At 45.1% G+C, this 15,363-nt stretch overlaps 1 protein-coding gene across 1 annotated transcript; it reads right to left on the bottom strand.

The window, feature by feature from the left end:
- Window positions 1-1,033: 1,033 nt before the first annotated feature.
- On the bottom strand, window positions 1,034-12,857 carry PSMC6 (proteasome 26S subunit, ATPase 6). Its single transcript, XM_027724387.2, has 14 exons — window positions 12,669-12,857; window positions 11,804-11,883; window positions 11,533-11,572; window positions 11,122-11,174; window positions 8,191-8,258; window positions 7,664-7,778; window positions 7,022-7,109; window positions 5,949-6,010; window positions 5,740-5,863; window positions 5,549-5,610; window positions 4,448-4,568; window positions 4,286-4,366; window positions 2,036-2,107; window positions 1,034-1,523 (listed from the first exon to the last, which is right to left on the bottom strand). The coding sequence occupies exons 1-14, from the start codon at window positions 12,793-12,795 to the stop codon at window positions 1,405-1,407; spliced, it is 1,212 nt and encodes a 403-aa protein (XP_027580188.1). The 5' UTR covers window positions 12,796-12,857; the 3' UTR covers window positions 1,034-1,404.
- Between the last annotated feature and the right edge of the window lie 2,506 nt (window positions 12,858-15,363).

Raw genomic sequence — 15,363 nt, 5'->3', positions numbered from 1 at the left:
TTCCTGGGAAGTCCAGAGTTAATCTAATGTACTTGTCTGTCAGCTGAGCATGCCCAGAGTAATCCAATTAGGATAATGAGAAGTAGCCAGAAGTGCAGTTTAGTGCACTACTGTTCCAGTCCAACACTCAGGTGAGCTGTGCAGTGCAGTTGATCTGTGTGCACCCCTCAGGGCTTGGAAAACAAAAATATGGCACAGTGACAGATGTCCTTAAAAACCTCAGCACCCTGTTTACTTCTTGCAGTAATTAAACACTAGCTCAGGTAAATCCTCTTCCCAGAATTCAGCAGCACACGAGCGTGCCCAGGTGGCCAAGGCCAGTGGCACCTGGGTTGTACCAGGAATAGTGTGGCCATAGGAGCAGGGCAGCCTCCCCTGTGCTGGCACTGCTGAGGCACCTCCTCCAATCCTGGGGGCAGTTCTGGGCCCCTCAGACAAGACATTGAGGGGTTGGAGCATTTCCAGGGAAGAAAACAGAGTTGGAGAAGGGTCTGGAGCACCAGGAGCAGCTGAGGGAGCTGGGGGGGCTCAGCCTGGAGAAAAAGAGGCTCGGGGGGAACCTTCTCACTCTCCACAACTCCCTGACAGGAGGGGGGAGCCGGGGGGGTGTCGGGCTCTGCTCCCAGGGAACAAGGGACAGGAAGAGAGGAAAGGGCCTCAAGCTGTGCCAGGGGATTATGTTTAGATTGGATATCCAGCCCTGGCACAGCTGCCCAGGGCAGTGGTGGAGTCCCCATCCCTGGAGGGATTTCAAAGCCCTGTGGATGTGGCACCTGGGGACGTGGGTCAGTGGTGGCCTTGGCAGTGCTGGGGGAATGGTTGGACTCGATGGTCTCAGAGGGTTTTTCCAACTTCAATGACTCTGTGAATCTCAACCCCACTTGTCCCTCCTCTCTCCGAGGGAAAGGCTGCCTCTGTTTGGTATGGAAGGCACAGGACTCCAATCCCAACACAAGAGAAAAGCTGCTCTTTAAATTCCGAACACACATAATTCACCTCTCCACGAGAGCTACAGAAAACATCCACCAGCATAAGCAGATTTAAACAGGTTTTATTCATAAACTGTTTGGGGAAAGGAGATTTACTGATATACAAAAAGTCAAGAAATGAACTGACTTTCTTATGTCTGCGAATCCCTTCAGGCACGTTTATAAATTCCCACCATAATTGCTAAGAGAACACATCTCCACACATTTTACTGAGCCTGGGCTGTAATGAATAATGTATGTCGGAATTGTACAGAAAACACACTCCTGTAGCCAACTTGCAACTAGCATTCCCAAAATTACTAGCTACATGCTACACAAACACCTTACAATGATAATCAAGAGGTACATTATTTCTCTCTCTTTATACATTAACCCAGGAGGACGTGTGCAATCAATCACAAATTCTATGGTTAATTTACACAGGTTTGTAGTCAAGCTTGGACTCCAGTTTCTTGGAATCAGCCACTTTCCTGACAGCTTTCATGAAGTCTTCCTGAACTACGAAGTCATGATCGGCACGGATCGCAAACATACCTGAGAGGAGGAGAATTTAACAGCCAAGATCAGCTACAGAACATAAAGATTCACTCAAAAACCCAAGTGAAAATTAATCCAAATTACACTGTCTTGGATGTTGGGAAGAGGAGAGAATTTCAGTGGGGTCACCTTTCTGAATTAGGGGATTACTAAGAAGAAAGCTTGTTTAAACTGTGAGCATTCACTGGGGTACTCAGCCTGTCCACGCAGGCAAACCCTGTGCACAAGTTTTAATGTAGAAAAAGCTTAAAACAGCATCAACTTTCCAGTAACCTTGGATCCTCTGCAAAAAGGAGAGGAATGGGTGCAATCACTGTTTCTGGAACGTATCTACTGAGACAGTGTGACACACACCATGATATTTATCCAACACATAGTTAGAGACCAGCCCGAGTGAAACGTTCCAGCAGAAGGTTTTTGAGCTCCTGGTTTTAATCCACAGAGAAACAGCTCCAAGATTCAGCATTAACCAAGATTTAGCACAGAGAAATGAAGAGTTTAGGAATTACCTGCTTCAGTACAGACATTTCTCAAGTCTGCTCCGTTGAAGCCATCTGAGAGCTTCACAATTGCTTCATAATCTGCCCAGAAAACACCAATGCCAATTAGAAATAAATCACACTTCCCCTTATGGATACCAATGACATACATATATATCCAGGTAACAAACACACACTTGGATCTCAGTGCAAACACAGAGCACTGGAGCGATAAATTAACTGGAAGCATCAGCTGTATCACCCCCTTCCATTAAAACACAAAGTACTGTAGCCAAAAGCTCGTATTATATAATTAAATCCCAAAGTAACCAACTTGTGGTTACAAGAATCATCATGAAGCGCAAGAAAGCTCCATCAAGGCAATGTTCTTATCATTTAAATGATGCAAAACCCCAGATGTCTTATCTCCAAGTGATCACAACTCAGTCCCTTTCCACTTCCAACACTGCATCTAGTGAAGGCATTTAATGTCTTGATATTTTATGCACATCTATTTACTAAAAAAGTGGCTGTGGTGGTAGTTCATCAGGAACCAATTTCTGAACCACTGTGTCTGTTGAGCCTCCAGCAAGTCCTGCTTTTTGCTGGGCTGCTTATTAAAATTATCAATTTTCTGCAAAACCTTTCAAAGTTTCCCTCCTGCATGAAATTCAGAACAACTGAACTGAATGTTTTTACCTCAGGAATTCAAAAACTTCTAAAGAAATTCTCCAACTGTATTTTAATTCCATGTAGCACTATGTCCTATAAACAAGTCTGTTCATAATTGGAAAGTTAAAAAAAAGTGAGGGGACTAAGCAATGTTGAACAGTGCAAGGTTTGTAAGTTTAGGGTCTTCAGCAGGAGATTCTCATGCTGGAACATGAACAGGTCATTTTAATGGATTTTAATGCAATTCCCACCCCACCTTGCTGCTCAGTTCTGGCCTTACTTTTGGGGTATCAAAACTGGGCATCAGTCTTTCCACACCACGTTCAGACACCTCACCTTGCAAGTGGCACAAAGGAATAATCCTACCCTGCTCTACTCCAGTGCCCAAAGATGCAAGAACAAGGGTGGAATCATAAAATCATGGAATGGTTTGGGTTGGAAGGGGCCTTAAAGGTCATCTCGTTCCAACCCCTGCCATGGGCAGGGACACCTTCCACCACACCAGGTTGCTACAAGTCCCATCCAACCTGGCTTGGAATATTTCCAGGGATCCAGGGGCAGCCACAGCTTCTCTGGGCACCCTGTGCCAGGGCCTCACCTCCCTCACAGCCAACAATTCCTTCCCAATATCCATCTACCCCTGCCCTCGGGCAGTTGGAATCCATTCCCCTTGTCCTGTCACTCCAGGCACTTGTTTAAAGCCTCTCTCCAAGTATTTCACTTCAGCTTCATGATTTGCTTTGGAGCTTCTTTCTCTACCTCAGTCTACAGTCACATGCATGTTTAAGCCACCCCAGCTGCTAAGAAAGACAGAGCTCACCCCTCTGGCCCTCCCCCAGCCCGCTCCCGCGATCCCGAGCGATCCCGAGCGATCCCTCGGCAGAGCTGCAGCTGTTGATGCAGCCAGATGGTGACTGGGATCAGTTCCACTGTCCTGTCCTGGCTGCAGGAATTGCTGCTGTCAGCACACAGGGGGGTGGGTGCACTCAAAGGCACCCAGCTCCCATTTAAAGGCAAATCACACTCAGTTTTCTCCAGGAAAAAGCCACTGTGAAAGCAGGACTCTGGTCAGCTTAGGCTAAAACAGTCCTCAAATAAAGCTTCCCCTTTTTAATCTCATTTTTCTCCCCTTTACACTCTGGAGAGAGCAATGAACACCTCTAACCAGACAACAATTTTCATTAGGCCATCCCCAAACTACAAGGTTTACCCCTGACTTTTAAAGATTCCTTATTGTTCTCTCATTAACAACATTTCTTTCCTAAGGGGCCAATGAAAACGCTCTTTACCTGCACCAAGAAAACAGTGCAAGTAAAGAAAGTGTTTCCTTTAGAAACAGGATGAGAATCACAGAAAACCTGAATGGAATCAGGAAACCTGATGAAAATCATGTGGATTTTCCAGTTTACAGCTGTGCTCCAAGGGTTGATATTCAGTGTTCCTTTGCAAAGACTTTGCAACAGTTCAATCAGGATGCATTAAAAAAATAAAAGAAGTAGAATTCCAAGAGGGAAAGTTGTCTAAGGGCAGGAGTGATTGTAACAACTCACCCTCTTCCCATCCCTACAAACAGCAGCAGGAATGATATCCAGGTGACTTCCTACTCACCTATTTCACCGTGTTTAGTGATAGGACCTGCGTGAATCTTCAAAATATCTAATCTGGCTTGTTCGTTTGGTAGATCAATATCTAGAAAGAATTACAGCTTTAATTAAAGCAGAAAACCCACAATTCCCATGGATTATTATCCTCTGGGGAGTAATAACTCACGGATTTTTCTATCCAGCCTTCCAGGCCGCAGCAGTGCAGGATCCAGCGTGTCAGGTCTGTTCGTAGCCATGATCATCTTAACTCTGTGCAGAGTATCAAATCCATCCATCTGATTCAATAACTGTGAGGGAACAGAAGGTTCTTTATTTTTAAACAACCCAAAACCTTCCTAGTCCGGCTTTTTTTTTTTTTTCTCCCCCCTGCCTAAGTATTTTCACCAAGATGAAAAGCGCTAAAGTCAGGAAAAAAATCCTACAAGCTCCCTAATGAAAGGCCTCGAGCTCCCTGAATATTCCATGAGCAATGGAGGGCTGAAGAGAGACACTGAGAATGCTCTGCCCAGAGAAAAGGACATTGAGCAAAGCTCAGCTCAAACGTGAAAGACTTGACTAAAACAATGAGGCAAAGAAAACACTGCAAGGACTAAAGGAGCCAGTGGCTGCCTGACACATTGGGATTGTAGTGCACCAAGTGCAGGACATTCCAATTAGACTTGGAGAAGGGCCTCTGGAATACTAATACACACAGAGGAAGACGTTTCATTGTGAAGATTTAAAGTACTTGCTCTTTGATCAGAGTGATTTAATTCTCTACGGAAGGCAGACACACTCTTTTGAAACAGGCAAACTGTTTGCAAACACAGGCCAGTGAAGGTTCCCATTAGCTTTGGAATTGTCACCAGTGCCTTTAAAATTCTGTTCACACAATCCAGTTTACCAGAGCAACTAATACAGAAACGAAGAAACACAACTGCTCCTCCTGGTTTCAAAAATCCAACCATAACAGTCCAAAAATGCTATATAAAGTGAGTGTCTTTGGGTCTAATGGAGACAGAAAAAGGGGCCCTCCAAACCTTCAGAGATGCAGGAAGAAGCAGTATGTAAAAGAAGAGGAAAATATCCCAAATAATTTTATCAATTTTAAAGATTCAGTTAATTCCCCATGTTGAATTAATGGATGAGCTAACAGGATATGCAGCTGCTCTAAAAGCAGCATCTAGTTCTACTCTAGCTCCAGGTTATTAACTCAGAAAAGGCTCTGCCAGGGTAGATCCCAGGTAACAATTCACACCTATATTACAGTCAGGAATTAGACACTCACCTCCATCAGAGTCCTCTGAATTTCTCTATCAGCTGAGGTGCCTTCGGAAAAACGGCGACCACCTGCAGCACACCAAACTCATGAGTTCTAGGACTTGATTTCTGCCTTTCAAACTGGGGGGGAAATTGGCTTTCCAGCTGATTTCATCCCCAAAGGAGCCTCTGTCCCACCCCCCAGGCCATCAGCCTTACCAATAGCATCGATCTCATCCATGAAAATGATGCAGGGCTGGTGATCTCTGGCATAATTGAACATCTCTCGGATGAGCCGAGCGCTCTCCCCGATGTACTTGTCCACTATGGAACTCGACACCACCTTGGGAAGGACAAAGGAACACAGGGATGAGGAGACTGGAGTGCAAACAGGTCGGGTGGGTGAGTGCACGAGGCCATTCCAGTACCTTGAGGAAGTTGCAGTCCAGCTGGCTGGCAACAGCCCTGGCCAGGAGGGTCTTCCCTGTACCTGCACAGGCAAGAGATGGGAGCCGGTTCATTCCTGACCCAGCACTGCCCACCAGGGACTTGGGAAGGAGGGAAAACAAAAAAGGGAAAGGGAAGACAAGGTGGAAAAGGGGGAAAAGAAAATAGAAAAGGAAAAGGAGGGGGAAAAGGGAAGAAGGGAGGAAAAAGGGAAAGAAAAAGGGGGAAAAGGGAATGAAAAAGGGAAGGAAAAGGAGGAAAAGAGGAAAAAGGGAATGAAAAAGGGAAAAATGGGGAGAAAGGAGGAAAAGGGGGAAAAGAGAGAGAAGGAAAAGAAATGGGAAGAGGAAAATGGAAGAAGAAGGAAAGAACAAAAAGGAAAGGAAAGGAAAGAACAAAAAGGAAAGGAAAGGAAAGAACAAAAAGGAAAGGAAAGGAAAGAACAAAAAGGAAAGGAAAGGAAAGAACAAAAAAGGAACAGAAGGAACTGAAAAGAAACCACCAAGTGAGAAAAAAAGGCCAGGAATAAGGAAAGGAAAGGAAAGGAAAGGAAAGAACAAAAAGGAAAGGAAAGGAAAGGAAAGGAAAGAACAAAAAGGAAAGGAAAGGAAAGGAAAGGAAAGGAAAGAACAAAAAGGAAAGGAAAGGAAAGGAAAGGAAAGAACAAAAAGGAAAGGAAAGGAAAGGAAAGAACAAAAAGGAAAGGAAAGGAAAGAACAAAAAGGAAAGGAAAGGAAAGAACAAAAAGGAAAGGAAAGGAAAGAACAAAAAGGAAAGGAAAGGAAAGAACAAAAAGGAAAGGAAAGGAAAGAACAAAAAGGAAAGGAAAGGAAAGAACAAAAAGGAAAGGAAAGGAAAGAACAAAAAGGAAAGGAAAGGAAAGAACAAAAAGGAAAGGAAAGGAAAGAACAAAAAGGAAAGGAAAGAACAAAAAGGAAAGGAAAGAACAAAAAGAAAAAATAAAAAGGAAAGGGAAAAAAGGCAGAACAAAGGAGAGTCTTGGCACAGTTTGAAAGCAACTACCAAGAGCTGGTTCCCCTTTGCTGGGACTCACCAGGGGGCCCGTACAGCAAACAGCCTTTGGGAGGGATAATTCCCACACGCTGGAATAATTCTGGGTTTGTAAGTGGCAGCTCTATTACCTGTGAAGGGACAGAGAATGAGGTTTAAAACAGCTAATGGTACGTTTGCCAGCCTGTTTTTCATATCCCTGCATTTATTTATTGGCAGCATATTTTGTTTGAGAAATGGTTAAGTAAGAAAATGTCAGGTTGATCCACAATCCTGCCCTTCCTGCTCACACTCCAGCTCTGCAGTGGATGGTTCCTCTTGATCCTCTCTGCTCAATCCATAATTCCACTCCCCAGAGCAATTCTGGTAGTGTTTGTGCAAAATTCCACTTTGCTTTCCTGGTTGTCAATCCTACCAATGCCCTCCCACTTGACTTCATGGCATTCCCTCAGCCTGAAGGGTCTTGGATCATTTAAACCCTCTCCTTTAAAGGATTTTCTTCATTTTAATCTCAATCCAAGCACTTCATTCCAGTTAATGAAATGTGGAAAGCACTGATCTGAGAGGATCCTTTAACAGCCTGATGGTAGTGTAGGGCAAACACCAAAAAAAGCTTTTTTCCCCTTAAAAACTTCACTCAGAACACTAATCACTATTTGATAAGTGTTTTTGAGGCACTGGGTACCTCTCTTAGTTCTCTGATCTGTTCCGACAACCCTCCGATCTCGGAATATGAAACATCCCCTGGATCTTCATGAGACATGTTATAAACCAGTGGATCCACTTCCCTGGGCAAATATCTGGAAAACAGAGTTAAGAGTTATTTTTCAGTGTTATTAATTTATAAAGTTATTCCCGTAAATTTTACAGCAACTGTGGAAATCATTTCTTCTCCTCCCATCTTGATAACAAGTATATGTTGAAAAACCAGAATAAACCCCAAACCAAGCAAACTTTTTCAAGTTTTAAAACAAAGCTTAAAAAAAGGCTGAAAATGAGTTGTAACATTTTTTTAAAGGGATAAGCAATTTCTTTTTGAATCATATATAACATATATAACATACAAGTCTTCCCTCAAACTAACTTACTTTAGCACTGCTTTGCAGAAAACCTTTACACAATATTACAGAAGTGATTATTCAAACCTTTGTGGATATACTCAGATAATTATTTTTTCTCCCTTATATGATGAGCAGAAGAGCAGAGACCTACCTCATAATAGTCAGAGTGGTCATATCCAGAGCAACTCTTGTCCCTGGCTTCAGCTTACTTTTGTCAAGCTAGTCCCAAAAAACAAAAAAAAGGAATTCTGTTACAACCACAATCCAAAACAATCCCTGTTTTTAGGATGTTTACTGGAGCTTGCACTCTTTGCTCAACCCCACAAAAGAAGAAAACAAGGCTACTGAGCCACACACCAAGCAGTCATTAACTTACCTCCACCACTCTTGACAATAAACACTATTTTCTAGACCATCGTTAATTTTTATTTTTATTGCTGTCAATCTGACTGGATTAGTGGGATCTAATCCTCCTCTCTGCTCCACCAGGACAGAACCAGCTGTTGGCACATTTTTACATGTTATATTCCACTTTGAAGTCAGCTGTTCAGTTATTACTCTTTCACCTCAGATGCCTCCTCATCTGCCTCAGCAGTTTTTGTCTGATTGCTCCATTTTATGTGATTTTTAAACACATTCCAGCACACCCTGCTAAATTCTGCTGGGATTAAAAAAAAACCAACTTGTGTTCTTCACCTTGTTTTTAAGAAACCAGTTTATTCTGAGCTTTAAGGACAAGGACACAGCCCATGCTGGAGCTGCTCCCTTCATGGATTGAACCCACTTGGGTAGGTCTGTGTCTTAGGAGAGCTGGAGAGAGACTTTGGAAAAGAGCATGGAGTGACAGGACAAGGGGGAATGGATTCCCATTGACAGAGGGCAGGGTTAGAAGGGATATTGGGAAGGAATTCTGGGCTGTGAGGGAGGTGAGGCCCTGGCACAGGTCGCCCAGAGAAGCTGTGGCTGCCCCTGGATCCCTGGAATTGTCCAAGGCCAGGTTGGATGGGGCTTGGAGCAACCTGGTGTGGTGGAAGGTGTCCCTGCCCATGGCAGGGGCTTGGAATGAGACGAGCTTTAAAGTCCCTTCCAACCCAAAACATTCTCAGATTCTGTGACGTGGCATCTGCACAACAAGGATTTCAACAGCCCTTTTCCAGGACTGCTGGAAGCTTCCCATTGCCCTCACTGGGGGATTTATAAGGTCCCTTGCCCATGTGGGTTCTTGACTCTCTGGCAGTGTTTAGGATCAAGCCGTCCCTCCTCCTTTACTGGGGTCACTCCTGAGACCTCTTCCCAGCTGCCTCATCTTAAGAAACCTGTAACAGCTTGGAATTTTATCAGAGTCAACTTTGCCCAACAGATTTATTTTGCAGTGAGAAGAAAACAAAGAGAAACCACTTGACCTCAAATTCCTTAGGAAGTGCACTTGAGACAGGGAAGTAATTTTGTTTCAATTCAAACAGCATCAGTCTCCCTCCTGAGCAGCACAGCTCAGCCACAAGGGCTTTGATCAGAAACTCATCCTAGTCTGGGAGAAAGGATTTGTCTTGATATTTTGACATTTTAAAAACAACCATGGATATGGTTTTTTTTAGCCTTTGGTATCAAATCAAGGATCTTTTAAGATAAAAGAGTGTTTTTACCAAAGAATAGATTTGAAAGTACGTGTTGCAATGCCTGGTTCGTCCAAGGACAACCTATTCCTTAGGATTTATCTGTTTCAACACAGAACTCCAAGATTACCTTAAGTGCCCCTAAATGGAATTAACTACATTTATGTCCCAAAATTCTGTAATGAACATCAGTTTCTCTTCAGAATGAGAAAGAAAAGTCACCTCTAAAATCAATACCACCCCTGTGCTCCTTTTACTGAAGGAATTCTTATTTTTCACAACTTCCATGACAGAGGAGAACATGATGTCTTAAAAACTCAACTGCAGCTAATTCCTGCACCATAAAGGAATCAGTTCAAGATGCACTGAGAGGTCACAGCTGGAAAAAGTTCTTACACTTATTTGTGCTTTAAAATTGCTAAATAAAAAGCTGAATGATCAGAATGATCCTTCCCCTGGGGCTGTTACTCCCTGTTCAGAGGTACCTGACAGTCCCACATTTCACACGTGTTGTTCTTTGCTCTCATTTCTCAAAGTCAGAGATGAGAGGAACAAAAAGTACCTCCAAGTGGTTGTTGCTGACTGTGGCAGATGGACTGTGCTGCAAGGAAGGCTCTGTATTAAAGTGGCTGATTTCTACACAATTTGATGTAGGTTAAACAGCTGCTGTCCTGTGAACCAGGAGAGCCAAAGGTGTTTTGTTTTTAAGATCACTAAGGACAAATAAAAATCCCTCCAAGTGTTTAGAACAGGGGCTTTGCCTCCCATAATTATCCACTGGACTGCAAAAGCATTAGGAAAAAAATATACATTAAGATATGGATAAAGATAATGGCTTTAAACTGACAGAGAGTAGGTTGAGATTGGATATTGGGAAGAAATTTTTGACTGTGAGGGTGGGCAGGCCCTGGCACAGGTTGCCCAGAGAAGCTGTGGCTGCCCCTGGATCCCTGAACGTGTTCCAGGCCAGGCTGGATGGGGCTTGGAGCAACCTGGGATAGTGGAAGGTGTCCCTGTCCATGGCAGGGGGTGGAACTGGATGAGTTTTAAGGTGCCTTTCAACTCCAACCACTCCACGATTCTATGACACACAGTTAATATTTAATACTAAATCTAAAGCTCAGCACTGTGACAGTAATGGTCACAACACAGCTGACTAATTTTCATAATGATCATTAATTTTCAGAGAGTCCAAAATCAGGCAGAAAGACAGTTTTAACTCAATAAAAAGAAAAAAAACACGTGCAAGGTTCTGGGAATGTTGTGGATTGTTTTCTCTTCACTAGGAAGTTACAGAGGGACAGGGGAAGCAGACACCAGTATAAAATAGCCATAAATAGCCTTAAAGAATAAAAAAACCCTTAAAGAAGAAAATACTTCACTCCACAAAGGACCCAGTGGATGAAAAGCAGGGCCAATATTCAAGACCAAAGCAAAAGTTTTAATGAGTATTCACACAGTGCACCTACCTGACGGCGACAGCCAACAACATATCTTGGTCCATTTGTAGCCTTCACAATGACTGCAGAGAGAAAATAAAGAAAAAAACACAAAATTTACTTGATGCACTGCTCTGAGTTGTGTTTCTGAACTATCCTATATGGTTTTTTTGCTAATAATCTGATCACCAATACTTTTAATTCTTTACTCCTCCAAATCTTCAACCAGATTTAAATTACAAAAGCTTGTTACTTTGTGGCTGCCTCATCCCTAGAAGTGTTCCAGGCCAGGTTGGATGGGGCTTGGAGCAACCTGGAATAGTGGAAGGTGTCCCTGCCCATGGCAGGGGTTGGAACAAGGTGGTCTTTAAGGTACCTTCCGACCCAAACCACTCCATGATTTTCATGGTCTCAGAGAACATAACATTCTAGTGTACTTACATTTCTCCTCTGTCAGCTGTTTAAGAACCTCACCAACAATCTGAAAGAACAAATACAGTATTAGCCTAGAGAAAAATTAACATTGCAGAACTTAGAGAAAACCCCTCTAACCCGTGTGCTCAGTTCCTGATGTCAAAGACCCTGTTTCTGTTAGCTGGGCCGTACCAACTTTCTCTTTTTCAATGCCAAAAATGGATTTAAATGTTATTTCCAGACAAGTTCACTGTCAACAAACACTGCAGGATGCCGAGCCCTTGTTTGTGTCACGTACCTGCCCCACGCTCTGCAAGGCCTTGAGGTCATTTTCTGATTTCTCATATTGCTTGGTGAGCTCTTTCAGCTGTTCCCTTACTGAAAAAAGGAAACAAACACGAGATTTTAGAAACTTCCAATCCAACAAGAACCCGGGACCAGATTCTTTTCCAGCAGCAAAGTGAGATTGTGGGAGATCAGCAAACCCAGTAAGTGACCCTGGAAAGTGTGCAGGGAAGGGAACATGGCTGGGGAAGGGTCTGGAGCAGCAGGAGCAGCTGAGTGTGCTGAGGGGGCTCAGCCTGGAGAAAAGGAGGCTCAGGGGGCACCTTCTGGCTCTGTAACTCCCTGACAGGAGGAAGAAGGAGCTGGGGGGGGATCGGGCTCTGCTCCCAGGGAACAAGGGACAGGATGAAAAGGCCTTAACCTGTGCCAGGAGAGGTTTAGGTCGGATATTAGGGAAAATTTCTTCACAGAAGGGGTGGTCAGTCATCGAGAACAGGCTGCCCAGGGAGGTGTGGGAGTCCCCATCCCTGGAGGTGTTTAAGGCAACACTGGACGTGACACTCCAGTCCGGCTGACAAGGTGGCGACCGGTCACAGGCTGGGCTCGACTACCTCGGAGCTCTTTTCCAACCTAAACGATTCCGCGACCCTGCGACCCTTCGGTGCCCTCCCAAGAGGAGAAGCGAACCCTCCGCGGCGCTGGCGGCGCCCACCCCGCTCCCCCTCCCGGCGCTCCCGGGGCCCGGCCAGGCCCATGACGAAGCGCGGGCAGCGCCGCGGCCGCCGCTCTCCCTCAGCGAGGGGGGGCTGCTCGTAGAACCGATCCCCCCCACCCCCCGCTTTTTCCCCCGCAAGCCCCCGGCGGCTGCCCGCGCTCACACTCCTTGAGGCGGCCGTCGATCTCCTTGTGCTCCAGCAGCTTCTTGCGGTAGTCCTGGAGCGCCTTGTCTCTGGGGTCCGCCATGATGAGCAGGCGCCGCTCATAGGGGATGCCGGGAAGGGCCATGGCCGCGGGGGGGCCGCGCCGCCCTCACCGCCCGGCGCCCGCAGCGCCCCCTCCCGCCGCGGAGGGGAAACGCCCTGTCGCGACAGGTCGCGACGGGCCGCGCTCTCTGTGTATATATATGTGTGTGTGTGTATGTGTGTGTGTGTGTGTGTGTGTGTGTGTGTGTGTGCTGCAAACGGCGCTAGAACCGCGATAAGGCAGCGGCGGTGCCAGCGCTCTGAGCGTGTGGGTTGAGGAGCGGGCACAGCCTGTGGGGGGGCAGGAGGCTGAGGGGAGGCCTCATGGAATCCCGGAATGGTTTGGGTCTGGAGGGACATCAAAGCCACCCGGTCCCAGCCTTCCTCCCCTCGCCACGGGGACACCCACTGTTTGAACGTGAATCGATGACTGATTTTTTTTATTTTTTTTTTTGGGGGATGGGGGGCTGTCAAAGATTTCCCAGTCTGTCCATCTGTTTCTGCCCTTGTCCACCAGTGTTTGGAGCATCCACTGCTTTATTCTAAGCTTCTGACTTCGTTTTTCAAGAGGTTTCATAGAAGCATGGAATGATTTGGGTTGGAAGGGACCTTAAAGCTCATCTCGTTCCATCCCCTGCCATGGGCAGGGGCACCTCCCACTATCCCAGATTGCTCCAAGCCTCCTCCAACCTGGCCTTGGACACTTCCAGGGATGGGGCAGCCACAGCTTCTCTGAGCAACCTCTGCCAGGGCCTCATCACCCTCACAGCCAAGGATTTCTTCCCAGTATCCCATCTAAACTTGCCCTCTGGCAGTGGGAAGCCAAGAAAAATGTTGGGATTTCCTCCCCTTCCCATGGTGTGTCCCCATGGCTCTGCAAAGGACCAACAGCAGAGAGCAGCCGCTCTCTCAGATCTTGCTTCATCCCAGGAGATCATCCCAAAACACGTGCAAGGGAAGGCTGGTGGTGTGTGAAAGGCTTTTGGCTGCTGTTGCTGCCAGGGAGGGATCAGACTCCTTTTCCTTAGGCTCTGCTTTGGGTGGATGTAATTTGGGTGAAACCTGGAAGGTTTGGTGTCATAGAATCCCAGAGTGGTTTGTGTTGGAGGGGACCTTAAACCTCATCTCATTCCATGCCACAAGCTGGGACACTTTCCACTAGACCAAGTTGCTCCAAGCTGTGTCCAACCTGGCCTTGAACATTTCCAGGAATGGGGCAGCCAAAAAACAACAAGCTTCTGTAATTTAAATATCATTAAAGATTTGGAGGAGTAAAGAATTAAAGTACTGGTGATAAGATTATTAGCAAAAAAACCACAGTGGACAGTTCAGAAACACAACTCAGAGCAGTGCATCAAGTAAATGTAATTTTTTTCTCTAATTTTCTCTCTCCAGTCATTGTGAAAGCTGCAAATGGACCAAGATATGCTGTTGGCTGTGGCTGTCAGGTAGCTGCTCTTTGTGAATATTCATTAAAAGTTTGCTTTGGTCTTGAATATTGGCCCTGCTTTTCATCCACTGAGTCCATAGTGGGGTTAAGTATTTTCTTCTTTGATGTGTACATCACTATTTTATACTGGCAGAAGCTTCCCTTCTCCCTCTGTGGCTGGTAGTAGTGTAACTTCCTAGCGAAAAGAATCCATAACATTCCCAAAACCATGCATGTGTTTTATTCATTTTACTGAGTTGAAGCTCTGTTTTTTTGACAGAGTTCAGTTCTCTGATTTTGAACTCTCAGACGCTCGGGGCTGCCAGAATTACCTTCTACCCAGTTGGAGCTGATTCAGCACAATTGCTGAGTTTGCTTTATTAGTTTCTTCCTTGTCTTGGGAGTTCTGCCACATGTCCCATGTGGCCCATAAATTCTGCATTCTCTGTGGCCACTATCAGTGGTACATCCTTCTTCCCAGGCTTTGTTAACCTCCCCCTAGGTTGAGACCACTGAAGCATGTCCAGCCCTGACTTTAACAAGGTTCCACCCACGAATACTTTGGTTTTCTAACACCTGGACCTCACTTAAAGCTTGTTGGCCGCTCTCTGTTTCATGGATTAAATCTCCCTTCTTATTGAGTATGCTTGAAATTATACAGAGATCAAACATTAAAGAACATCCTTTCTTTAGAAAATTTTTACCTATTCCACATTTTGCAACACAACCTGGCCCTGAAGACTTTGAGGGATGAGGCAGCCACAAAATAATAAGATTTTGTAGTTCAAAATTGGTTAAAGATTTGGAGGAGTAAAGGATTAGAGTATGGGTGATCAGATTCTTGGCAGAAAAATGTGCTGGATAGTTCAGAAACACAATTCAAAAGGTAACTCAAGTCAATTTGTTTTTTTTTTTGGTCTAGTTTTCTCTCTCCAGTCATTGTGAAGGATACAAGTGGACCAGGATATTTAGTTCGCTGTTGCCGTCAGGTATTTGATCTATGTGAATACTCATTAAAAGTTTGCTTCGGTTTTCAATATTAGCCTTGCTTTTCATCCACCGGGTCCTTAGTGTGTTAAGCATTTTCTTCTTTAAGGCTATTTTTATTGACAGAGCCCAAGGAGCGTTTGGACAACACTCTCAGGGACAGGGTGGGATTGTTGGGGCATCCCGTGCAGGGCC

Source organism: Pipra filicauda, unplaced genomic scaffold (assembly GCF_003945595.2).
Source record: "Pipra filicauda isolate LSUMZ 115617 unplaced genomic scaffold, ASM394559v2 scaffold235_size1210477_pilon, whole genome shotgun sequence".
In the NCBI taxonomy this organism is placed as follows: domain Eukaryota; kingdom Metazoa; phylum Chordata; class Aves; order Passeriformes; family Pipridae; genus Pipra; species Pipra filicauda.
The sequence above is the reverse complement of the archived record's forward strand: the minus strand, read 5'-3'. Positions and strand labels throughout refer to the sequence as shown.